The 25,103-nt window shown below is 46.2% G+C and overlaps 1 protein-coding gene across 2 annotated transcripts in view; it reads left to right on the top strand.

Annotated features, from left to right (window-relative positions):
• PRKCE (protein kinase C epsilon) overlaps nt 1-25,103 on the top strand; it is a 507,953-nt gene that overhangs the window by 298,694 nt on the left and 184,156 nt on the right. For both annotated transcript variants that reach the window (XM_082851881.1, XM_082851882.1), the window contains exons 3-6: nt 17,058-17,217; nt 19,273-19,307; nt 20,660-20,745; nt 23,966-24,095. In XM_082851881.1, coding sequence (XP_082708007.1) covers nt 17,058-17,217; nt 19,273-19,307; nt 20,660-20,745; nt 23,966-24,095 — 411 coding nt within the window. The remainder of the gene's footprint in view (nt 1-17,057; nt 17,218-19,272; nt 19,308-20,659; nt 20,746-23,965; nt 24,096-25,103) is intronic.

The following is a 25,103-nucleotide window of genomic DNA, read 5'->3' on the forward strand; positions in this document are numbered from 1 at the left end:
ACTCAGAGTGTATAATTAATGTTTAATGGATGAATATCAAATTGAATAGTGAAGACTCCAAGTCCTAAGGTGCTTCAAAGAGGAGGAGATCCCTGCTCTGGTAGGGAAAGTTTCATGAAAGGTTTAGATCTTAAAGGATGGGAAAGATTGAGATTAGGAGAGGGGAGAAAGCTGTGTCCTAGACAGGAGAGCTGATGTAATTAGAAGCTTGGAGGGAGGATTAAATTGACTTCTGTGAGGGGGCAGTCGGGCGATCCACCTGGTTAGGGTGGTGAGAGGAGGGAAGGCAGAACGAAAAGCCCATGGATTAAAGGCAGAAGCAGACAGTGGAGGGGACCCTGTTTATACCAGATACCCCAGCTTTCTCTGGAGTCATGTTTACAGCCTATTCTGCTCACCTGAGGTCTTAGTTGTAAAACTTGTTTAGGCAGATGTTCACTCTAAACTGTCCTCAGGGCAGTTCTCTGTATCTTTAGTAGCTTTTGACACAGAGCTGAGGCTCTAGTAGGTCCTCCCTATTATTTTTTTTTCCTTTTTTTTAAGAAAAAAATTAAGGTATCATGTAGATACAGCAAAATTCACTTGTTTTAGCATACAGTTTTGTGAGTTTTGACAAATACATACAGTCAGGTAGCCTCTACTACGATCAAAATATAGAATAGTTTCACCACCTTCCAAAATTCTCCCATTATCTTTCCCTGTCACAGTCAAACACTTTGCTCTCCCCCGAGCCATGGCAACCACTGATTCTTTTTCAGTGCCTAAAGTATTGCCTTTTCCACAATGTCATTCACATGGAATTACACAGTATGTAACCTATTGAGCTTACCTTTTTTTTTTTTTTATTTAGTGTGGCACGTTTAAGATTCATCCATGTTGATGATTGTATCAGTAATTTGTTCCTTCCTTTGCTAAGTAGAATTCCACTGTATGGATGTACACCAGTTTACCCGTCCCCCAGTTGAGGGACCTTTGGATTATTTCCAGTTTTTGATGATTACAAATAAAGCTGCTATAGATATTTGCATATAGGTTTTTGTGTGAATTTCATTTGAGTAAATACCTAGGGATGGGATTGCTGGGTCGTGCATGGTAAGCGTGTGTTTGATTTTATAAGAAACTGCAAACTGTTTTCCTAAGTGGAGAAACTATTTTGTTTTCCCACCAGCAATGAAAGTTCCAGTTACTCTGCATCCTCACCAGCGCTTGATATTTTCAAGCTTTATGTTAATACTATTGTTGTTGTTATTTTAATGTTAGTCATTCTAACAAACGTAGTGGTTTCACTGTGATTTTAATTTTCATTTTCCTAAAAGTGATGTTCAGCATCTTTTCATGATTAATTGCCGTCCATATATCTTTTTTGGTGAGCTGACTTTCAAATATTTAGCCCAGTTTTTAAAATTTGGGTTGTCTCCTTATTTCTGGGTTTTGAGAGTCCTGTACATTCTAGGCACCTGCTTTACCAGCTGTGTATTTTGCAGATATCTTCCCCATTTGGGGACTTACCTTTTCATTCTGTTAACAATGTCTTTTGAACAGTAGTTATTAATCTTGATGTTCAATTTATCAGTCTTTTATGAATTGTCCTTTTAGTGTCATAGCTCATAAAGCTTTGCCTAACCTTGTGGTCACAGAGATTTTTTCCCACCATTTTTCTCCAGATGTTTTATAGTCTCAGGTTTCACATTTTTTTCTGTCATTTATTCTGAGTTAATTTTTGTACAACACGCAAGGTAGGAAACTGTGCTTATTTTTGGCATATGGATATTCAATTGTTCCAGCATCATTTGTTGAAAAGACTAATTTCTCCTTTGAATTGCCTTTCTACCCTGTTGAAAATCAGTTGAAACTATATGTGTAGACTAATCTCTGGACTCTGTTCTGGTCCATTGATTTGTCTATTTTTTGTTGTGATGGTGGAAGTGATGGTCCTTCCAGCTTTTTCTGCATCCTAAGCAAGGCCCTAATTTCTTTTGAATAAATAAGTGTATCACTTTTAGGTGATTCGGATAAGGGATAATGTGGTCTAGACTGTTCTTAGAATTTGGTCCTGGGCCAGCAGCATTAAGATCACCTGCCAACTTATTAGAAATGAAATTCTCAGCCCCTCCCCAAACTTGCTGAATCAGAAACTCTGGGGATGGGTCCAGCAGTATGTTTCAAGAAGTTCTCCAAGCAATTCTGGTGCATGTTGGAATTTGAAACTTTAAGGAGGTGAATTTAGGTTATTTGGAAGAAAACAGTGATGGAACTATGTTAATGGCTTTAATTTGGGTTCTTCTGTTTTCTAATTCAGTTTTTTTTTTTTTGTTTTTTTTTTGGCTGTGTTGGGTCTTTGTTGCTGCACATGGGCTTTCTCTAGTTGCAGCGAGTGGGGGCTACTCTTAGTTGTGGTGCACTGGCTTCTTATTCAGTGACTTCTCTTGTTGCAGAGCACTGGCTCTAGGCGTGCAGGCTTCAGTAATTGTGGCACACAGGCTCAGTAGTTGTGGCTTGTGGGCTCTAGAGCACAGGCTCAGTAGTTGTGGTGCCCGGGCTTAGTTGTTCCGCAGTGTGTGGGATCTTTCCGGACAAGGGCTCGAACCCATGTCCCCTGCATTGGCAGGCGGATTCTTAACCACTGCACCACCAGGGAAGTCCCTCTAATTCAGATTTGATGAGAAACTGTGGCCATTGTCTGACAATGGCCATTGACTGTGGCTTTATCTGAAAGAGAGAAGAACCTTTTTTCCATTCCTTCTGGCCTTTTATTCTGAGCTCCCTTGCCATCACACTCCAACAGGAAATGAGATGTCCCCTTGAGGAGTGAGAAGCCATTTCTGATACCTAGATAGGTTTTCAAGCCAGGCATCAACGTGAGAGAGAACCAAATTGGGGGTCTAATGGGTGTACATTTCAGGTTGATAAGTTGAGAATCACCCAGAAGTTCTGGTTAATGATTTGTCAAGTTTCAGGTTGCTCTCACCCAGAAATCAACTGGCGTCCTCTTGAGCAGCAAATAAGGGGGAAGAATATTGTGCGAGCTTATTAAAAAAAACCCCAAGCTTCCCTAGTGCAAGAGCAAAATTGTTGTCCTGTTCTACCCATTCAGCAGTAGATGCATTAAGAGCTCTCCTTTCCAGTAGATCATTTGGGCCAGACTCTGCTCACCAGAGTGGCCAGAGCAGCTCCAGAAAGGAGGGATGCCTTGCCTTCTTCACCACTGCAATCTCGGGAAGATGATTTGAAAGAATAAAAGATATAATGTCATATCGTCATTTTAGTACTTCTACCTTACACACACACACTCACACACACACACACACACACACACACACACACACACACACACTTGCTATTTTAGCTTCTCACTTCTAATTTTTTTGTAGCCTCAGGAGTGAAGAGGGGACTGATGTGGAAAAGAGAATAGGCTTTCCTTCGTGGCCCCGTGTTCCTGCCGACCGCAAGCTGGCTTGAGGCAGGTTTGGGGAACATCTTGACCTAAAGCTTTCTTCCTTGCTTGGCTCGAGCAGATAGAAACTTTTTGTTCCAGGAGGTGGTTGCCTGTGTGATGAGTATATCTGCTCCTGCATCATACCTCACGTCTCCTCCTGCCTTTCACAATTCTGTAGGAAATGCCTGGAAGCAGTACAAATCGGCTGAAAGCAAGGACTCTGGTCGTATTCCTGTCACTCCCCCTGAGCTCCCTGGCACGTGTGCTGTGAGTCTGTCGTCTCTATGAATTTTCATTTCCTGTGACTTTGCCAGCCGCCTGTTTTCCAAAACAACTTTCAGAATTTCTCATTAAACCCTACATTCACTTAAAAGAAATGGGTCTCTCTCGTTCCAATCTGCTATTAATTTTTCACATAGCTTTTTCATTTACAGCATTGGAGAAAGAAAGTTCATTTTAAAAAAAAAATCTATAAACCACCTGTTAGAATAAGAGAAACAGCACGCTTGAATTTTCTTGAGTGTTTTTTTCCAGTTTCTATATAAGAAGAAAGGGGAGAAGAATGTCCGTTTTATTTTCTTTACTATGTGGAGCATGGTGGGGAAACCATGAACTTGTGAACTTTGGAGCACGACAGTCCTTGGTACAAAATCAGGCTCTACCACTTAATAACGATGCACCCTTGGGTGAGTTATCGAGATTTTCTTAGCCCCAGTTTCCTCATTTGCATAGTGGAGAGAATAATACTGATCTTGCAGGATCCTTTCAAGAAGCAGAGAAAACATGTTTTAATCACACACCGTACGGCAAATGGTACCTATTATTTCTATTATTAGATTTGTTTACAAATGGATTTCGTCTTTTGCTTCAGACTTTAAAGTTTCCAAAGTTTCTCTCCTAACACCACTCTCCCTGCAGGTTCTATATGATTTTTCTAGCTTCCCAGTACGACCTCTCCAAAAAGGATCTGAAATTCATTCGTACTAAACTCATAATGGCCCTCCCGCAGGATCTGTATTTTAACAGGGCTTTAAGCCTCAAGCTTAAAGGATAAAGCTGACACAGTGGAGCTGAAAGTATCCGGGATGGTTTGGTTTTCAGGACACCAGTATCTCAGGAGCCAGGTCAGCCTAACTCACTTTTCTATAGGCGCCAGGATCCCTGTGACCGTGGTTCTAATATAATCTTTCCTCTCAGTATTTATTTCCCTTTGTCCCTCCCCATAGGCAGGATAAATGTGTAACACAAAGGCCTGGTACCTAGCATCCCGGAGGCACTCAGTAAATATTGGTTGAGTTGAATGAACAGTTCTCACAGTTAAAACGTTTTCCTTCTGATGTTTACCCTAAGTCTCTCCTGCTTGGTTTATCTATTACCTCCTGAATTAGATATGTTGCTGAGTAACAGATTATCCCAAATTTAGTAGCTTAAGACAATAAGAAATTGGTATTATTCCTTATAGTTTCTGGGGGTCAGGAATTCACGAGTAGCTTTAGCTGGATGGCTCTGGCCTGTGGTCTCTCGTGTTGGCCGGGGCTGTGGCTGACCAAGGGCTCAAATGGGGCTGGGGGATCCGATTCCAGGATGGCTGACACACCTGACTCATGAGTCAGTGTTGACTGGAAGGAGGTTTCAGTTTCCCACCGAACGGACCTCTCCGTAGGGCTGTTTGCGTGTCCTCAGAACATGGCAGCTGGCTTTCCAAGAGTGATCCAAGAAAGAGCAAGGTGGAAGCTGCAATGTTGTCTTTTATGACCTAGCCTCAGGAGTCACACTCTGTCATTTCTGCAAAATCTTTTTGGTTACACGAGTCAGCAGGGCATCTCTAGTCATTGTAGGAGGGGCCTACATTGAAGGTGTTAATACCAGGAGGTAGGGATCCCTGGGGGTCATTGTGGAGACTGGCCACCATACCTCTCATTCAACCCTTTCTTTTTTTCTCCCAGAAAATGAAGTTTCTTCTCAAGGCTTTCCTCTAGGTAGATTTCAGTTCTCTCCTCCTAGGCATCTCACGACCTATTAGGGGCAGCCAGACTCACTAGCACTGCAGAGATGTGCTTTGGCCAGGGCCAGCGCTAAAACATCACTAGGGATTCTTGACACTCTTAAGACTGTGGTAGACCTTAACTGCAGCTTAACCTTTGCTGTCTAGTCCCAGTTAATGCTTAAGCCAAGACCTACTGAAAGGGTGGGCAGGTGACTGCACTGTATTCAGGGCCCAGATTTCCAGTTTAGGAAAGTACCATCTTCTGTAAGTAAAGACGCAGCTCTGGGGCTGCCCTGAGGGAGGAAGGTATAGGATGGGAGTTGGGTTTTTAGGAGAGAAGTTGGGTAATATTTGGCCATAACTACTACTTCCCGAGAGCCCTGGTGACCAAGAATGGATATCTGCGAGAAGTTTGCTGAGATTCAAGGCAGGGCCTGTGTCCACAGTTCCCTCTGGACAGAGATAACTTACTCATTTGGGGAATTTGATCTCCATTTGTACTTCATTAGCACTAAGACCTAAGCTAACTGGATCTCCCTTAAGCATCTGTGGCTTCAGAATATTTTCTTAGGTTCATTAAACTAGAAAGAAAAAAAGGTTCTCCCCTCCCCCACCCCCATCTTTTGTTCTTGATGATTTTCATTTTCCGTGTATGGGAGTTTATAGATATGAGACCCCAAATTCAGCAGATGTCTCTGTTGTTTTGTAGAGCTAGTAGAAATACATTTTTCTCCTCACATCGTGACTCTGCTTTCCCCAACATTCTCCTGTCTCTCTGGAAGACATCTCACGGAGAGATAGGAGTTTCTGAGACCCTAAGATGCAATCCTGGAAATTCATTAGTTTTTCCAGACTGCAGTGTTCCCTGGAAAGAGGTGTCAGCATCAGGTGGGTGGGACGCATTGCGTGCGTGCGTGCGTGCGTGCGTGTGTGTGTGTGTGTGTGTGTGTGTGTAGTTAGAGCCTGTGCACCTTGAAGGGGCACAGGGTTGGATTCTGGATTGCTTTGCTTTCAGTTATTGAAAGCATTATTGTTTTTGACCTCCTTATTCCTCTCTCAACATGCAGAATTCTGGTCATAGTCTCCATGGAACATAAAACTTTTCAGAAAAAGTTTAATTTAAGCAGGTTTTTGAAGCCAGGGGAGAAGATATAAGTTCCATGGGCACTGTGGCCATGATGACTGTATGTGTAGAAGGACCTGGGGCTTGTTCACCTATGTTAAAGCTTCCCAAGGAAAGTCCATCCTCCCAACACCCTGCCCTGGAAACTGGCTAGACCTGGGTTACTTGGAGGGACAATGGAGGGAAGGTGAGCTCACTTCGTGGTCCAAGGGATGGGGAGAATAGATTGTGTGACTTAAGACAAATCCATCTGCTTTCTGGAAAGGTGTGGGGTTCACTTGGCCAATTACCAGCCTGGACTTTGTGACTTAATAATCATCTTTACTTCTTTTCATCTTCTTTCTCCGTCTCCTTTGTCTTACGGGTCTTTCATTGCCTATTTTATTTTGTTTGTTTGTTTTTATCTCCTGATTCCCTGAAACTATTCTTCTTTCCTAGTTAGCCTGATAAATACCCATCTGGCCAACTTCCTGGGAACCCTGCTCAGGACTTCAGATCTCTCTGGGAAAGGCTATGGTTTTTCTTTTTAATTTTAACTTTAAAATATTAGTGACAGTGCAGAACTGCCTTAGCAAACAGAGGAGTTTGGGGAAAGTAAAGAGTGAGTTCATTGTGGCATTTTGGGAAATTGTGCAGGCGGTTAATTTTGAGAAGGTCTCTGGAGCCTGGGGTGATGAGGTAAGGGGACCACTTGGGCATTAGAGGGTGTCATTTTTAGGTCACTGTCCTTGAACCTTTCCGAATCCTGCCTGCCTGCCGCTGATGTCGAACGGCTGATAGCAACAACACTGATGGGTGTGGGGTTTTCAGTAAATAATCCCATAACCTTTTTGGCCGGGCTACCTTGTCATTAAAAGGCTTGTGATATATTTGAAAAGGGGGGTGTCAACCTTCACTTGGCATTGACGCCCCCCACCCCTCCGCCCGTGACCACCAGCTAGCACCTGGGAACGGACAGACGCTCTGCTGAGACTTCTGCCACTGCTTTCCCACAGGCATTTTTTAATAGAGCATTTTAGAAACATGAACCACAGACATGACCTTGTGGACATGAGTTCCACAGGGCTCAGGTGCCCGGGAATTCAGCAGCAGCTAAGTTTCCTGTGATATGAATCACAGGACCATCGCTGGCACCAGTGAGGACTCTGGCCCCGCCCTTGGCTGATTTCCCTGGATGAGAAGCCTTTGAGCATTTAGCAGGTCTGCCTGGAGGGGTTTTGCTCTGCGGTTTTTCTCCTGGCAAGCAGTGACTTTTCCTGGGCACCAGAAACATGCAGTAGTTCCAGTGTGACTGCAGTGTGTAATTTTGAATGGATGGAGGAGGGAGGAAGGGAGGGAATGAATAAATGCAGACAGGCAGGAGGCAAGGAGACTTCCTGCTTGCTTAAGGACGATCACTGTTCTCCAGTGGTTCTCCATGTCCCCATGTGCTCTGCATCAGAGCCTGGGTGGTGGGGTTGGGGGGCTGCCCGCCCCCTTTCTCCCTGGTGTGCTCTCCCTCAGTGACCATCCCATTGTCCCGCCACCGCTGGGTTTGACCTTAGTTTACCGTAGCGCTACTCTCCCTACCCTGTCAAGCGTCCAGATTTTTCACGTTTTTTTTTCCCCCCAGCAAAGCACAAACTAGCTTAAGCTTTATTTTAAATAAGTGGACAGAGCATACGCCCTGCCATGAACACAAAACAGGTCATTCAGAAAGTAAAGATGAGAAAGGAGAAAATGGTTTACATTAAACTTGAGATGCTAATCTTGAAATGCCACCAGTGCTCTTCTGATTAGATTACACACAGAATAGCACATGCAGACAATTCCAAGCCTCTCCTCCTAGACGTTTCTGCTTCACATTGTGTGGCTCTTTGGAAAGGCATAGATAGCACAGACTAAGCTCTCTCGCGGAATTAATTGCAGTTTCCTCTTTCCTGTTTTGAACAGAAATTTTCTTTATTGTGTGAGTACAACATGTAGAACATAGTCTTCGGCACCGCATAAATATTTACTTAATCATTAAAACTCACTGTCATGTAACATTTGTTTCAACTTGAAAATATTATAATCCATCTTCCTCATGGAAAGTAAAATGAAAAGGCACTGCTCCTTTGAGTTTCAGTACCTAGTTTTGTTTTGTTTTGTTTTGTTTCCGTGATCTTGCATTTTTAACAGTAAGTCCATAAAGTTAAACCAGAGATTTACTGAGAGGGAAAATTAGGTAAACTCTTCAGAGACTGAGTGGGAAAAATTCCACTTAGTCTCTGTCAGGAGCTCCTCCCCACACACCCCAGTCATAATCACCGTTGTCTGGACTGTGATGGTGGTTCCTTGCTTTGTTAGTGGAGGCTCATCTACTAAGGACCAAATCCAAAGTATTTGAGAAGAATAATTTAGAGAGTGGCTGTGCCCCTTCCATTGTGACCAAGAGTCTGTGCTCAGAGCCCTGCCTTCCAGCCAGTATCCACATAATAAACATTTTTTAGGATGTACAGTTTTTTTACCCTTCAGAAAGTCTCAGTGTGTATTTCTCCTTATGCTCTTTGACGATATTTATCCTTTTCTCTTTCTTATTTTATTCAAATATACACTATACGCGTTTCCTAGTTTTCTTTTTCTACTTATTGTTTCTAGGTGGACTTAGCATATCTGCTTTTTGAATCCACTGCATTAAATTCTACCATGTGGGTGTGTTATGAATTCATCAGTCCCCTTTAGCTTTCTTTTCTAAGTCTCTAGATGAGAGCAGGATGAATGTGTGGAGAGGTGGGTGGGCAGCAGCCGGGAAGAGACTTCCATACACACAGTTGGGTACCAGGGATCTAGGCTATTCCGCCATCCTTGGGAGGTGTGAATGGATGGGCCAGGGTGAGAATTCCTGAACTGACATTCACTGTTAGCTGTGTGACCTTGAACAAATCAGTCATTAACATCTTGGGGCCTTGGTTTCTTCATTTGTAAGTCAAGAAGATTACCACCTCAAGATATTAGAGGGTGTGTGTAAGTTGCTTTCATACCTCGCGTATATGTAATAATACCTCATGTATATGTAATAGTACCTCATAGATGTGTAACAGCACCTCGTATAGAGAATAATACCTCATAGATGTAAGATGCTTAGAATGGTGCTTAGCACGTGCCCATACATGCAGCTTCAGAATTATCCAAGATTTGACAGTTATTTAGACAAAAATACCGGGATGGGGCTTCCCTGGTGTTGCAGTGGTTGAGAGTCCGCCTGCCGATGCAGGGGACACGGGTTCGTGCCCCGGTCCGGGAAGATCCCACACGCCGCAGAGCGGCTGAGCCCGTGAGCCATGGCCGCTGAGCCTGCGCTTCCGGAGCCTGTGCTCCGCAACAGGAGAGGCCACAGCAGTGAGAGACCCGCAGACCACACACACAAAAAAATACCGGGATGGCTGAGTTATTTTCTTTGTGTCATGAAATAACCTGCCTTGAAGACTGTATTCACTCTTTGCTTGGGTTCCAAGATGAGCCGTCCGAGGACATTCCCAGCCTTTTTCGAACTAGTCACATTTCTTACTGCTTTTGTCCTAGAGCTGAGTCAATGCTCCTTGCCCAGCCCAGTCTTCCCGAGAGTTCTCCAAGTCTGAAGATGGAGTCTGCTTCTCCAGAGCCTCTGATGGATGGGGTTGGGGTAGACCATGACGACTCTCTCTTTTATTCACAGTGGCAGGGGTGGACCATCTGGAGGCAGCCGGACCCCAGCAGGGGTAGCTTTTGCTGGGCAGGGGATGAGGCAGTTTCACTCCCTCTCAGTAAAGAGGTGCCGTGTTGGCACCTGGGGGAGAGAATGTGCCAGCTTGGTGTTCAGGCAGAGCCATTGCACTAGCTTTTCTTGATGGATAAGAAAACAGAAGCCCAAGGAGGTTAAATGACTTGTTCTAGGATACAAAGCAAGTCTGGGGCAAAGGCAAAATTTGTCCAGTCTCCCAGCACCTATTTTAACCCTACTGGTAGAAAGAGAAAGTCAAAAGAGGGAGGTCAGAAAAAATAATGAAGACCACCCATGACGTACTTGCTTGTGGAAAAGACCCCTGTGTGCCCTGAACATCAAGAGTAGGTGACCTTCCTGCAGTGAGGAATGACACTGGTGCCCAGAGGTGGCCGGTCATGCATATTGGTCCTTCTGACTGGTCCAGGCTCCCAGCTCAAGGGTCTTGAGCAAGCTTGATCCTTGGGTTTGGCAGTCCTTGTTACACATACCCAGGGAGGAAGTTGTGGCTTCTGGGAGTTCGTCAGCGTTAGCCTATTAGAAATTCCCTGCTAGATATTCTTTAACTGAAAGGCATTCCCAGAGCACTGAGGTTAAGGGTGCCCATGACCTTGTGTGGGGGACTGTGTTCAGTCCGGTCAGCTCAGCCCCCTTTTTGTGCAGGAGGACACGAGATGAGGTGAGGGAGGTGATGACGAAGCAGTGAGACCTTCAGTAATCAGACTGGCCAGAAGAGGTGGCATAGGGTTTGGTGCCAGGGGTGCCTCTCCCTGTGTCTCTGAGTGTCCCTCTGGTCTAGACTGAGAAGTCTCAGCCCAAGGAAAAGGGGCCGGCCGAGACTGGTCCACAGAACAATAACTGCGAGGTGTGGGTTCTTTGTGCTTCTCCTGCCACTTGCCTGCAGCCTGTCATAGATTCTTTTGAGCACTGGGGCTGTAAGGTACCTATTGGTGTTAGAAGCCCCTAGGAGATTGAGCTTATAGGCAAATCAAACCAAGCAGAAAACATTCCTGGAATGTCGTTAGAGATTGGAATTGCTGAGGATCTCTCAGCTGCTTCATAGGGTGTCTCCTTAGCTTTATGCCTTTGTGAATTCTTGTCACTGTATCTGACCGGCCAAGATCTTCATTTCCACAGAAAGTTTCACGAGAGTTATCCAACTTTGCGTTGGCCTTTCCCTCACTTGAGTCACCCCTTCTACTGTGTGGTAGATGCAGCCATAAAACAAAGGATCTGTGTAGGGCAGGAAGGGCCATCTGGGAGGAAAGCCAGCATTGGTTTTGCCTCATGGGCTGTGGCAAATGAAACGTTGCCCCAGGTGGGTGTGGCCGAGTGCATCCAGTGACGGCAAAGAGCATTCTTCAGAGCAAGTCGCAGATGTAGGGGCAGGTGGGGTGACTCTTCACGCATTTCAGAACCACAGGCAATTGGGGAAGCCAATAAAATGTATATTGTCTCTCCTGATCTCCATGCCAGCATCTGGTGCCCTTTCCTCCTCAGTCGTGCCATGCAGCCCCCCACTCCTGCAACACGAGGGACCCTTCCATTACCTAATGCTTTAGGCAGAAAGAACTGCTTTTAAAAGTCATTAAAGAGCATTAGAGAACATCTTTTCAAATATACAAATACATACTCCCATCATCCTAATGTAACATAATTCTTACTTTCATGTTACCTTCAGCCTGCAAACGTGTTTTACGTAGGGTTGTGTTTCTGTGCCTTCTGTTTCCCCACGTTCCTACATAGTCTTTCCCTACCATTTTTAAATTGCTATAGATGTAATATAATTCATTAGACCATTCTCCTAATGTGAGACAGTCAAGTTATTTCTATTTGATGGCCGATTAGACATGCCGTGGGGAACATCGATAAGCTATAAGTGTATAGCTTTTAGTTTCTGTTTAATTATTGACTTGGCAATTCCTTAGGAATTAAAGCTTAATCAGAGGTTATGAATCTGTTTGTGATGTTTGCTATGTAGTGTAATATTGCTTCTGAAAATATTATGTGACATTGCCTCTAGCAGTGAATGAATAAATCAGTTTCACAGCAGCCTTCCAAATAGCTGATAATACCATTTTAAAACAAATTTGTTTCTTTATTAGGCATTAAACGGTATGTCAGTGGTATGTCAAGACTGCTCTGCTTTGCATTTTAAGAATTCCTAGTAAGAGTGAATATTTTATATTTCTCCTCCTATAAATTTTATGTTCATGTCATTTATACATTTATTTATAGATAAAGATCTTGATGAATATATTTGTTTTTTTGTGTGTTTTTTAATACATTTTTTTTTTCTATTTATTTATTTTTGGCTGCGTTGGGTCTTCCTTGCTGCGCACGGGCTTTCTCTAGTTACGGTGAGCGGGGGCTACTCTTCGTTGCTGTGCGCAGGCTTCTTCTTGCGGTGGCTTCTCTTATTGCGGAGCACGGGCTCTAGGCACGTGGGCTTCAGTAGTTGTGGCTCGCAGGCGCTCAAGCGCAGGCTCAGTAGTTGTGGTGCATGGGCTTAGTTGCTCCGCAGCACGTGGGACCTTCCCGGACCAGGAATCGAACCCATGTCCCCCACGTTGGCAGGCGGATTCTTAACCACTGCGCCGCCAGGGCGGCCCCTTGATGAATATATTTGGATTTGTTGATACGTAGGTCTCGATGGTATGCTTGCCATTGAATTGGAAACTAATCAAAAGGGAACAAACAAATCCAAGTTGTAGAATGTTCCATAAGACAATATCCTATATTTTTCATAAATGTATCATAAAAGAAAAATGTCAAGAAAATTGTTCTAGATTAGGAGATTAAAGAGACATGGCAACAAATGCCATGCATGAACTCTAATTAGCTCTTGGATTAAACTTTTGAAAACAACAGCAACGATAAAGGACATTTTGGGGACAATCAGGGAGATTTGAATATGAACTGTATATTGGATAGTTATGTCAGTGTTAAATTTCTTGACTTTGATACTGTGATTATGTAGGAGAATGTCTTTGTTCTTAGGAGATAAAGGCTGATGTATTTAGAGGTGAAGTGTTGCTTCAAATGGTTTGGCAAAACTATGCATCTGTCTATCATGTATTTCATATTATGCAATAATATATTGTAATTAATATAATTATAACCATGCCATAATATAATATATCATAATGATATGTTAATGGCATACATATATTAATATATTATGCTATATTATATGTAAGTATATAGTATATAAATTATGCATGATGTATTTGATATATATGTTAATTGGTATTATACACACAAATATATATATGTATTTATAAATCTTTTACCCCTGCATCGTGCATTCTCTCCTACCCATGCGTGAGTGTGCCTGCGCACACACAGTGCGTTACTCCCTTCCCCGTGGAAGCCGCATTTTAATAGAGACCCTTCACATCAGTGGGAAATGCTGAAGGGATCCATTGCTAGCAGTGACTCCAGGCCCAGCAGGGAGGTTCTCTGGGGCTGCGGAACCTCATGGCCCCCCTGTGCAGAGGTGTGTGGAATGGGGGTGTTTTCATCAGCCAGGGGCCCCACCCCCTTTCTCCTGAAGCTTTGTGTGCAGGCCTCCCTGGAGCATGAAGTTTACCTGTGTTCTTCCTCTCCTGTAGCCTTTTGTCTCCCCACATCTTGGATGCAGAATCTGACTTTCAAAAGGCAGGGCGCATATGCTTTGGGGCAGGGTAACGGAACCCTCTGGGGAAGTTAGATCAGAGAGACCCCGCCTTAGCAGGAGCTGTCCTTGGCTCTCTATCTACCCTGCGCCCAAGACCCTCCCATCCCCCAGCCCCCACCCTCTGCAGGCTTGAAGCAGCTTCTCCCCCAGTGTCAGTGCACCCCACCAAGAGGTCTTCAAAAGTAAATGGAATTAAATTAATTGGTTGCTGCATTTATCTATTAAATCAGTGTAAACACAGTTTAGAATGTTCAGTTTGGTTGCTGTGGTCATTTCTCTAAAAGGTTGAGAAGTAAGGCCGTCAGGGAGCCCTATAACCCCCGTTATAGCAGTGCTCCCTTGAGAAGACTAGATTGAACTCATCACCATTTTAACTGAAAACACAATTTCCAGGATCAAAATGACTCGCAAATCTGAGGGATTCGTAAATCAAATTGCATCTTAAACACATTAGGGCTTACTGTTGACATATATTCCGTGGTGAATCCTTCTTTGAAAGAATTTGAAGGGTGCCTTGTACAAAGAGAATCCACATCCCCTGGCCTGAGCTGCCCAGGGCTGAGTTTTGGGGTTTGGATTTTTATAAATCAGGTTTGTAGCAAGTAAGGGCTATTGAAAAGATTTGGTTTTTTTTAAATACCACATTTTTTCCAGCCTATAAAAATAGAATAGTCTAAATATACCGAAAAGTATGAAGCAGAAATGAAAGTCACCTCTAATTGTACAGTTGAGTGATGATTGTCATATTTCTGCGTGTGTGTGTGTGTATTTGTGTGTGTAGATGTCTCTACTTAGAACTGGGATCTTCCTGTGAGAATTTGCTCAGCTGGGTCTCACCCCCTAGGTTGTGGCCAAGTAGGAGGTAGTGGGCTTTCTATACCCAGAGATAGTCGGTGTCAGAGACTGTTTGAAACAATAAGCACCAGTTAAAAAGGAAACCCAGGCAGGGTGGGGGCTCTGAAGCAGGAGGTCCACAGGCAGACCCCCGTCTGGGTCATCAGGGGCAGTGCTGAGGATGCAGCCTGGGAGCGCAGAGGGCAGCCTCCAGTCAACGGCCCTGCCTGTTTGCTTGCAGGCTGCTTCCCTCTAAAAGCACACGCTAGGCATTTGTTCCCCGTCGTTCTTGCCTTTTTCCTCCTTCGGTTTGATTTTCTCTCCACCCCTACCCTCTCTGGATTGACAAGATGCCCTTGGATTAAACAGATGTTTGGCTCACACACATGACCTCCGCTGCAGGGAACCTTATTGTCAAAGAGGCCAGGAGGAGCAAAGCTTGTTCCCCTGAGGACTGACACTGTTATGCTGGAGTGTTGGGCACTGGCTGGTGCAGGGGGGATTTGGGGGGCATGGAACCTTCCTCGTGCATTTTCAGTTGTGCCATGCAGGTGACCTTCCGGGGCATACTTGAGAGTGACAGGAGCTTAGTAGGAGACCTATAGCCTGTATCCCCTGCCCTCGGGAAAGCCACAAGCAGCTCAGCTCTTCCTTAACGAGAGCCACCCCGTGAGAGCTCTGGGGACTTACTGTAGGGAGAGTGGGCTGTCCCTCAGAGCAGCATGTGGCTGGTGGAACCTTGACGTCTCCCTCTCTGGGTTAGAATCTGGGCTCCACCACTAGACAGCTGTATTAACAGAAACAGGCTACTTGAACTCTTCATTCCTCAGCCTGCACACCTGCAAAAGGCGGGTAATAGCAGTACCCCTCAGGTGGGGTTGTTGTGATGACACGTGTCATGCATTTAGCATAGTACCTGCCAGAGTGTAAGCCCTCGGCAAACATTAGCCATTATCATCACTGTCTTAGTCTCCTCGGGCTGCCGCAACAAAATACCATAGACTGGGAGGCTTAGATAGCAGATATTTATTTCTCACAGTTCTGGAGGCGGGACGTCCGAGATCAAGGTGCCAGCATGGTTGGGTTCTGGTGAGGACTCTCTTCCTGGCTGGTGGACAGCCACCTTCTCACTGCGTCCGCACATGGCAGAGAGTGAGCCAGCTCAGGTCTTTTCCTTTTTAAATATTTATTTATTTATTTTGGCTGCGCCGGGTCTTAGTTGAGGTATGTGGACTCTCAGTTGCAGCATGCAGACTCTTAGTTGTGGCATACATGCAGTATCTAGTTCCCTGACCAGGGATCGAACAGGGGACCCCTGCATTGGGAGCATGGAGTATTACCCACCGGACCACCAGGGAAGTCCCACTTTTCCTTTTCTTGTAATAGTATTAATCCCATCATGGGGGCCCACCCTCATGCCTGCATCTAAACCTAATTACCCCCTAAAGGCACCCCCTGCAAATGCTATCGCACTGGGGTTCAGGGCTTTAACATATGAATGGGGAGGGGAGGGCAGGGGTGGCACAAACATTCAGTCCATAACAATCTTTATTATTATTTTTGTTGTCCCTTTGCAGGGTGTCCTTAGGTTTGGCACAGGCTTCCAAGGGGAGGGAAGGAAGAAATGAGGAGGCTCTTTGTGTCTCCAGTAGGGTCTTCAAGCCCATGGGGGTGGTTCTTGAGCCTTCTGGAAACTGTCTGCTTTCACACTGTTTTATTTCCCTCTCCTTTTAACCTTTGGGGAAAGGCTCTTTATTGTCCTAGTCTAGGTAAGAGGGAGAAGGAAGAAAAGTCAGGTTTATTAGGCAGCCGGGGGTGGAGGGAAGTCGCACCACTGACTCCAGGCCACGCCTCTTGGTGTTATCCCCATTGACAGAGGACAGTGCCCGCCGAGGCTCTGGGCCAGGAGCACCAAGGTCATGCTACTCAGAAGTTTCAGGGAGATTTGAACGCTGAGCCTTCTGACCCTGCACCCTTGCAACACGTAGCTGGTGTGGGGAGGAGTGGAGCGGCCAGACCTGGAGCAGGCCTGGGGTTGGGATGGATGCTGAGTGCAGCTGTCATGGCAAAGTGCACAGTCTGAGCCTTCCCGTCACGTGCTTGCTCGCTGGAGCTGAGCAGTGAGGCTCCTCAGACCCGAGTCCCTCTACCAGTGGAGGCTGCGCCCACGCCCCCTTCTACCTCCATATCCCTGAGGCTGGAGCTCTCCTGCAGGAGGTTATTTCAAGGGACGCTAATCCAGACTGTGTTTTCTCCTGTGCTCTTATCCTTCCCCAGCCCCCAAAGACAATGAAGAACGCGTGTTCCGGGAGCGCATGCGGCCCAGGAAGCGGCAGGGGGCTGTCAGGCGCAGGGTCCACCAGGTCAACGGCCACAAGTTCATGGCTACCTACCTTCGGCAGCCCACCTACTGTTCCCACTGCAGGGATTTTATCTGGTAAGGCCCTCTTTCCTGGAAACCTCTAGTTATGCTTTCTTGGCAATGAGAGGTGGGGGGAATGGGTCAGGAGATTAGAAACTTTACGTAAAAAATGCTGATGTGCTTTATTTCTTTTTCTGACTATAGAAGACTTTTCTGGAAGGCTGAGTGGTGCTTGGGGGGGATAGATAGAAAGAAGAAACTATGGTTCCTGGTGCCTCTATACTTAGGATCGTATCATACATCATATTTAAGGAGTTAAGATTTTATAATCAATAATGGTATTGTGGTTTATTTTTTTAAAAAATCCTTATCTTTTAGAGAGGCAAGCTGAATTATTTACAAATGAAATGATAGGATGTCTCAGATTTGTTTAGGAAAAATATAAGCTGGAAGGAGGGGCGAGGGGCCAGGGGTAGAGATGAAACAAGGCTGGCCATGTATTGATCGTTGTTGGATCTGGGTGATGGGTACATGAGGGTCCACTATATTCATCTCTCTCTTCTAATATACATCTGAATTTTTCCATAATAAGCTTAAAATATTTGATTGCTAGTATTTATAATACAAAGCAGTTCTTAGTAACTGTCATAACACTGGTGCTGATAGGATGCTAAGATTTCAGAGGAGGGAGAGAGGAGCGTTGCCTGGAGTGCTCAGGGAAGGCTTCCTGGAGGAGGTGGCATTTCTCCTTTCATGATGACTAGGATTTTGACAGGCAGAGATAGGTAAGTAGTAGGCCTTTTGGGGAGGTGGAGAAACATAAGGAACACTGGCCTTGGGGATAAGCAGGGAACTTTTGATGAATACCTACCATGTGCCAGGGTCTCTCTTTGGCTCTGGAAATCTCTAATTAACTCTTCCCAGCATCCTATGAGCTATGTATTATGAACCCCATTCCACTAACAACAGTACTGAGGCTCAGAAACCACTCTACGGCCCTCCAGCTAGGAAGTGTCAGAGGCCTGATTCCACCCCTGGTAAGCACGATAATAGCTCATGCTCAGTCTTCCTGGCATCCTTTCTGAAACTGATGTGGAGTTTGCCAACACACTGGGATCCTGCAGGGGAAAGTGAACAAGCCCACACTGCAACATGAACCCAGAAGAGGGACATTCGAATTGCACTGAGGACCCCCTGGATTCCCATGGTATCCAGGAAAGCCTCATCTCATCCTCATGGTGTTCTAGAACTAATCATAGAGGTTGGCGTGGACATCTGAGGTGACACAGCTTAGAGCAAAGTCAACCTGACTGAAGCAGAAATAATGCCCCACTCCACCCTCAGACGTGTCTCATTCCTGGGGCTGCCAACCATCTGACCTCCATCTATGTATTTTGGTCAAGAATAGGGGGAACAGGTTCTGAAAGCTTAGTCTTAGAGACTCAGGTCTTCTCTAACCCATGGCCAGCACCACTCAACTCTAGGCTTCCTTAGCTGCAGCCCTAATGACTTCTGGCCCTTTCGCTGGGCTGGGTTTTCACTGCAGGGAGCTGACCACTTGGTGATGGTGCCCCGAGGACAGGGCTCAGGCCAGGTGGGTTGGGTGGTTCTGTGTCCAGGCTGACCCTAAACCTGCCCTAGGGGTACCCTACTCTGGCCATGGAAGGACTCTCTGGTGCTGACCTTCAGGTGGTAGATTGAGCTCCCAGTCCTGGCCACAGACTGCCCCATAGCCCTTGGCTGCTTCTGCAATGCTCAGGGACTCTGCCTGCCAGCGACAGCCCTCCTCCACGTTTATCCATGAAGAAGGGCACACTCGACGCCTCGAGGCCTGTGGAAAGCAAGCAGAGTCTTCGTGGCTTTCCAGAGCACAGCTGGGCCCCTGGAATGGTTGTTTGTATAGGAAACTGAGCCCTGACACTGAGCAAACCTTGCACCCAGTGGCCTTCAGAGAGAGTCATTTTAAGGCACCCTGCAACTGGGAGTGAGATCACTACCCCACTGCTGGGTGGACTCCAGTGTGCTTGGGGCACTGTGGGCAGCGACTGGAATGATGGGTATGGGCTGGCTTTGTGTGGCTTTTGACCTACTGAAATTCATCTTCTTAAAGGGCCGTGTTCTTCTTTTCAGGGGTGTCATAGGAAAGCAGGGATACCAATGTCAAGGTAAGAGGGTATTGTATGAAGTAAATCCTTGGGGCCCCCAGGTCGATCCAGATCACCCCTGCTTGTGGGAGGCGGGTGCTGGGTTGGGTGACATCCAGAGCTCTGTACGCTGTGCACGCTTACGCTCCCTCCCCACAAAGCAAGGCCCTGATTTTCCTTTGTCCCTGCCTGGCCATCTCTCCCCCATAATTGTGTGGGAGCAGATGTGCGGGACCACCATCTGCAGGTGTCCCAGGGGTCTCAGCCTTGTTTTGTAGCCTCTCTGGTGCACCTTCTTCTTCCCCCATGAAATGTAAAACTTCCGTAAGATGCCCATTAGAGGCCGCCTGTGTCGTGAGCCGGGTTCTGTGTGTTCTGTCAGCTCCCTCACTCTCCCACTCCCTGAAGAAGCTCCCTCGCCAGCTTGTTTTATTCAGTATCACTAATGGTCCTTGCTGGTTCTCTGTTTTGTCTCTTCAGTGCCGTCATTAGCTCTTAAACATTTAACAGTCACTTGAAAGTATGGGAGGGTTTGTTTTTTTCCCCAGTTAACTGACTACAGATGCGAGGTTAAGTTGTCCAGAACTGGATGGTGGGTATGTGATGAGGTCATGTTGAGGTTTCTGTGTGGTTGGAGCTGGGAGACCATCCCGTCTCCTCGCCCAGCCACTGGTTGACTTGGGTCTCACCCCTGGGGGACTGGGGTAGCTTCTGTGGGACATGACTGTGTCTCGGGGGTAGCATGTACGCAGTTACACACGTGAGACTTCTTAGGTTACTTGCAGCTACCTGCTGCCCAAAATGGCCCGTGACACTAAAGACGGAGCTATAGGCCACTTCTTGGGGAAGTATTACATTAAATGAAATTTTTGTTTGGCACAGAAGGGCACAAGCAGATCAAGAAGCTAGAGCACTTCTGTGCCACAAAACATCCATTTGCCTGCGGCCGGCCGGCCTGCCTGTCACCCCAGCCAACCCTGGTGGGACCCTGAATAGAGCACATTCAGAGCGGCAGTTCCCTGGGTAGACAGTGCTTCATGGCTGGCCATTGTTCCCTGACCTTGGCATAGAGAAGCAAGAAAATTGATTGATACTCCTGAAACTAGAGGAAACTGCTGATGCCCTTTGGATATAAATGGTCCATTCTTCTCCAGAGCACTTAGGAAACCCTAATGGCTCTGATGGCAGAGTGCTTTGAAATGACTGCATAAAGGGCTTCAGGTAGGGCGTTACATTAAGACTTGGCTACAGAGACAGAAGGGTGCGGCTTCCCCCCCTCCACCCGCTCCTCTGCAGAGACCTAGTCGAATCTCAGGTTGGAACCTTTCTGCCCCTACTTGTCGCTCAGCCATCTCGTGTTTTGCTCTTTGCAGTTTGCACTTGCGTGGTCCACAAGCGATGCCATGAGCTCATAATTACGAAGTGCGCTGGATTAAAGAAACAGGAAACTCCTGACGAGGTAAATATTTATAGCATTGAAATTCTGGGCTTTCTTCACCGCCATCCCCACCTTCCACTGCCTCCTCTGTGGTCCCCAAGAGAAACCTTATTATCTCTTTGAGGTCCCGCTGCTGTCTTTATTGTGTTGATCAAAAATGAAGGGAGTTGTCCACAGTCTTCCAATGTGAGGTACAGCCTACAGAATGAGTGTGGCTCAGAGTCGGGTTTAGGTGTGTGAATAGGATGCCAAGAGCTGTGTGATCCCCAAATGAAAGATCACAAGGAAAATGTGAGTTATTTTATGTCATTATCTCATCGGAACAGTGATGGGGCTCACTGGCATGTCAAGGGATCCACACAGTTCGTAAGTAGTAAGAGACACAACATGCAAGCGGGAACCTTATCTTTATGAGGTGATGGGGAAATGGAGTGGGATTAGCAAATCTAAGAAACACTTAAGGAGCCTGAAAGAACCGCAATAATAACAATAATAGCTGACATTTATTGAGTACTTGCTGTGCACTGATTTAAGCACTTTATCGTATGTTTTTTAAAGCCTTAACAACCTTAACGAAATCCATGTTGTTATTACCTTCACTTTCCAACAGAGAGAATAGGAGCATAGAGAGGTCAGATTAACTTGCCCCAAACCTCACAGCCCAGTATATGAAAAAGCCACGTTCAAATCCAGCTAGTCAGTTCCGGAGTCTGAGCCCTTGACCACTGTGTTCTCTTAATCTTAGAAACTAGTGTTAGATTGACTGTTAGAGAAGTTGTTAGGGGTAAGGAAGAGAGAAGATTCGACTTGAAGCCAGGTTTCTCCTAACTGAGTGATTAGAAGAGTGGTTCTACTAACAGATGTAAAAACCTTTTGGGGGGCTTCCCTGGTGGCGCAGTGGTTGAGAGTCCACCTGCCGATGCGGGGGACGTGGGTTCGTGCTCTGGTCTGGGAGGATCCCACATGCCGCGGAGCGGCTGGGCCCGTGAGCCGTGGCCGCTGGGCCTGCGCGTCCGGAGCCTGTGCTCTGCAACGGGAGAGACCACAACAGTGAGAGGCCCGCGTACCGCAAAAAAAAAAAATTAAAAAAATTAAAAAACACCTTTTGGGGAAGATGACAGGTGTGAATCTAAGTAGCGAAGTTATCTGTGTTCATGACAATTGATTTCAAATACATGATTTTAATTCTTGGTGAAATAAATAAATACTGTATAATCAGGCCATTAGATTTGGGAGTCAGAGAGGCCTTGGGTGGATTTATAATCAGCTGGGTTTATAATCAAATGGGTTTTTACTTTGGCTTCTAAAAGGAGTCACCTATAGAGATCTTCTACCTGCTTCTTAAAAAGAATTCAGCCAAGTGACATCTCAACATCCAAAGCATTTTCCATCTTTTATCTCCTTCTGATTTCACGCCATCTCTGGAAATCAGGAAGGGACGAGGCTTAGATTGAGTGTCCCGTGTCCCTGGAGGGCAGACAGTACAAAGCACCAAAATTATTTACAGAGGTTCTACTGACAGGGTAGAAATTGCAAGTCACTGTCACCCGGGTCTCCTGGCTCCTGGTCTAGGATCATAACCCGAAGTATGTTGTTACCCTCATTAGTTTAAGTAAATGAAAGAAAAAGATGATTAGCTTGCTGTCTGTCTGTCTTCCTTCTTATGGACATTTTATTGAGCGTTTATTGAGCACTTCCTGTATGCCAGATAATTGTTCCATGTCCCAATGAAATAAAGAGGAATACGTGATTCCTGCTTTCAAGGATCTCATAAGTCTCAGTAAGTTAAAAAAAAAAAAAAAAGTCTCGTAAATCTTATGAACTGCGAACCTCTACAGGTTTATTTATATTCACAAATAGGCACACCTGTGCTGCAAATCTACGGAGGGGTGGGCACGATTGTTTTCAGTAAATACTGGGATGCTGGTACTGGGGTAAGTGCACAGTAGACAGCCGATGCACCTCAAGCAGGGCTCAGTAAGATGCTGGTGCAGCGGCAGGACCAGCCATTCCTTGTTGCCGGGTGATAAGGAGATTGATATGAAGCTAGTGACCCTCAGGGTGTGTGTGCACATACCTCGGTGTTTGTGTTCACATTCATGTCTGTGCCCAGCTCTCACCACCCCCCCATGAGGGCTTTTCACTCACCGGGCAGCAGTGAGCCAAGGACAGCTCCTCTGCTGTGCGCTGTCCCTAGTGCCTGGAGTAGCAAGAGTGATGCTCTCTCGAGCCCAGGAGCTCTCGGGTGATGGTGCCCTGCTGTCCTGAGAGGGGCAGATTTTGTTCGTGTGGCTAGAGATGTATCAATAGGTGGAGAGCGTCTCTTAGAGGGCAGAGGGAGACCCCTGCTGACGTCTTGCTTCAGTTAATGTTTCCCACCTCTTCCACCCCCAGCGTGTCACTGACCCCACAATCTTGTCATATTAGGTGGGTTGGGGGTGTCATCCTTCTTTGCTGGATAAGGAATCCAAAGCCCCGAGAAGTCAGGAAACTTGCCTGAGACCTCACAGGGGGCTGGTGGCAGACCCAGGCCTGCAGATCAGATGCCTGGACTCCTCTCCGCCATCCTCTGCCCTTCGGTCTTGCCACCTTCTCTTTACTCCTTTTAAATAATGAGTGGCAGCATAGTGGTTAAAAAGCCTGGGCCCTGAATTCAGAGCCACAGCCTCAAATCCTGGCTCTGCCACGCACCCGCCTGCAGGCACATCTCTTAATCTCCCTGTTCCTTAATTTCCTCATTTGTAAACTCGTGCGCACCCCGTAGGGTGGCGGTGAGGTTTAACTGAGCTGGTGGTGCCTGGCCTGTGGTCAGCACCGACGCCTCAGCGCCCTTAGTGGTCACCACTCAGTGTTAGCCATCTCCATCGTGGTGGTTGTTGGTCCTAACTGATGACCTACGGTTTCCACAGCTGTGCTGGGTTCTTGGGTGTTCACAGAATCCCACATCCACCATCAGGCTGCAGAAAGACTCTGCCTAGCTAGGCTTTGGTGCTCAAGCAGCATTAAAAGCACATAATGACAGTTCTTTAAGGTCAAAATGTGAGGTACAGGTTGAGTGCTGTGTGCCATGGGAGTTGGAGGTCTGGAGTCCCGGAGGGGACTGGTGGGGGAGCAGAGTCCAGCAGAGCAGCAGAGAGAGTGGGATAAGGGTCCCAGCAGGGAGGTTCTCTTCACCTCTTTCCCAGGGCAGCTTTCAGAGCAAGGAGCTTAGCGGTGACCCTGTGTTTTGCCGTCCCTGCAGGTGGGCTCCCAGCGGTTCAGTGTCAACATGCCCCACAAGTTCGGGATCCACAACTACAAGGTTCCCACCTTCTGCGACCACTGCGGCTCCTTGCTCTGGGGCCTCTTGCGGCAGGGTTTGCAGTGCAAAGGTAAGGCGCTGGTCCTGGCCTCCTCCCCCCGCACCTGCACCCCGATGTCCCTCCTCTTAAAGAATCTTTTCGTAGCCTTGAGAGCGCGTTCCAGGCCTGGCCAGAGGACTGAGCCCAAGCCCTCGCTAAGCCCTTATTAGTTACTCTGAGCATTTGTTAAGCAGTCTCTGTGCAGAGGCCATTCAAGGGACTCTGTAGAGGGAACCAGAAGAAGGAAGGCATGGCTCCATCTTTTAAGATAGTGAACAAGCTGGGGAGACAAGATGAGCCTATGAAAGTGCAGAAGAAATTTAAGGAAAAAATACATTAGAGTAGAAGGGAAGAAAAGTTTTCAGAGGTGGGCCCTGAAATAAGTCATAGAGATTCTTCTGTCACCATCTGTGGTTCAGAGCTCACTCTTGGAAGGAACCCTGCTAAAGCACTGTCACATCTTATTGATCCTTTGTAGGCCTGTGATAGATGTTATATTACGCCCATGGCCCCCATGAGGAAACGGGCTCAGAGACTAAGTAATTTGAACATGTCATGTAGCTTGTGAGCAGAAGTAGGGTTTGAACCTTGACTTCTGAGTCTTGAGTTTCTTCCTCTGTTTCCTGCTGTCCTGCCTGTGAATTGATTTCTGCTCAAATGAGTGCTAAGTGGCACAGGTTATGGCATGTAATATGGGGAGGTGGGGACATACCCTGGGGGCCTGGATAGAGTGTCCAGTTTCACAAGCTGGTCCCAACCTGCTCACAGAGTTGGACAACCATGAACTATTGGGCAGGAACGTCTCATGGACATTATTTTAAAACAGTGTTTTATTATTTTAAATTTAATTAAAAAATGAAAAACATTAAATTTTATGAAATTACTTTATGTTATAAAATCAGTATGTTATTATTAGTGAATGTATTATTGATAAATACCTATTGTGGAAAAATTGGAGAAAGGTAAAGTATAAGAAGGAAAGCTAAAGCCATGAACCAATTGGTCATTGAAGGGATCCCAATGAGAAATTATGAGGAC

Source organism: Leucopleurus acutus (genome assembly GCF_964270905.1).
Source record: "Leucopleurus acutus genome assembly, chromosome: 12".
In the NCBI taxonomy this organism is placed as follows: Eukaryota; Metazoa; Chordata; class Mammalia; order Artiodactyla; family Delphinidae; genus Leucopleurus; species Leucopleurus acutus.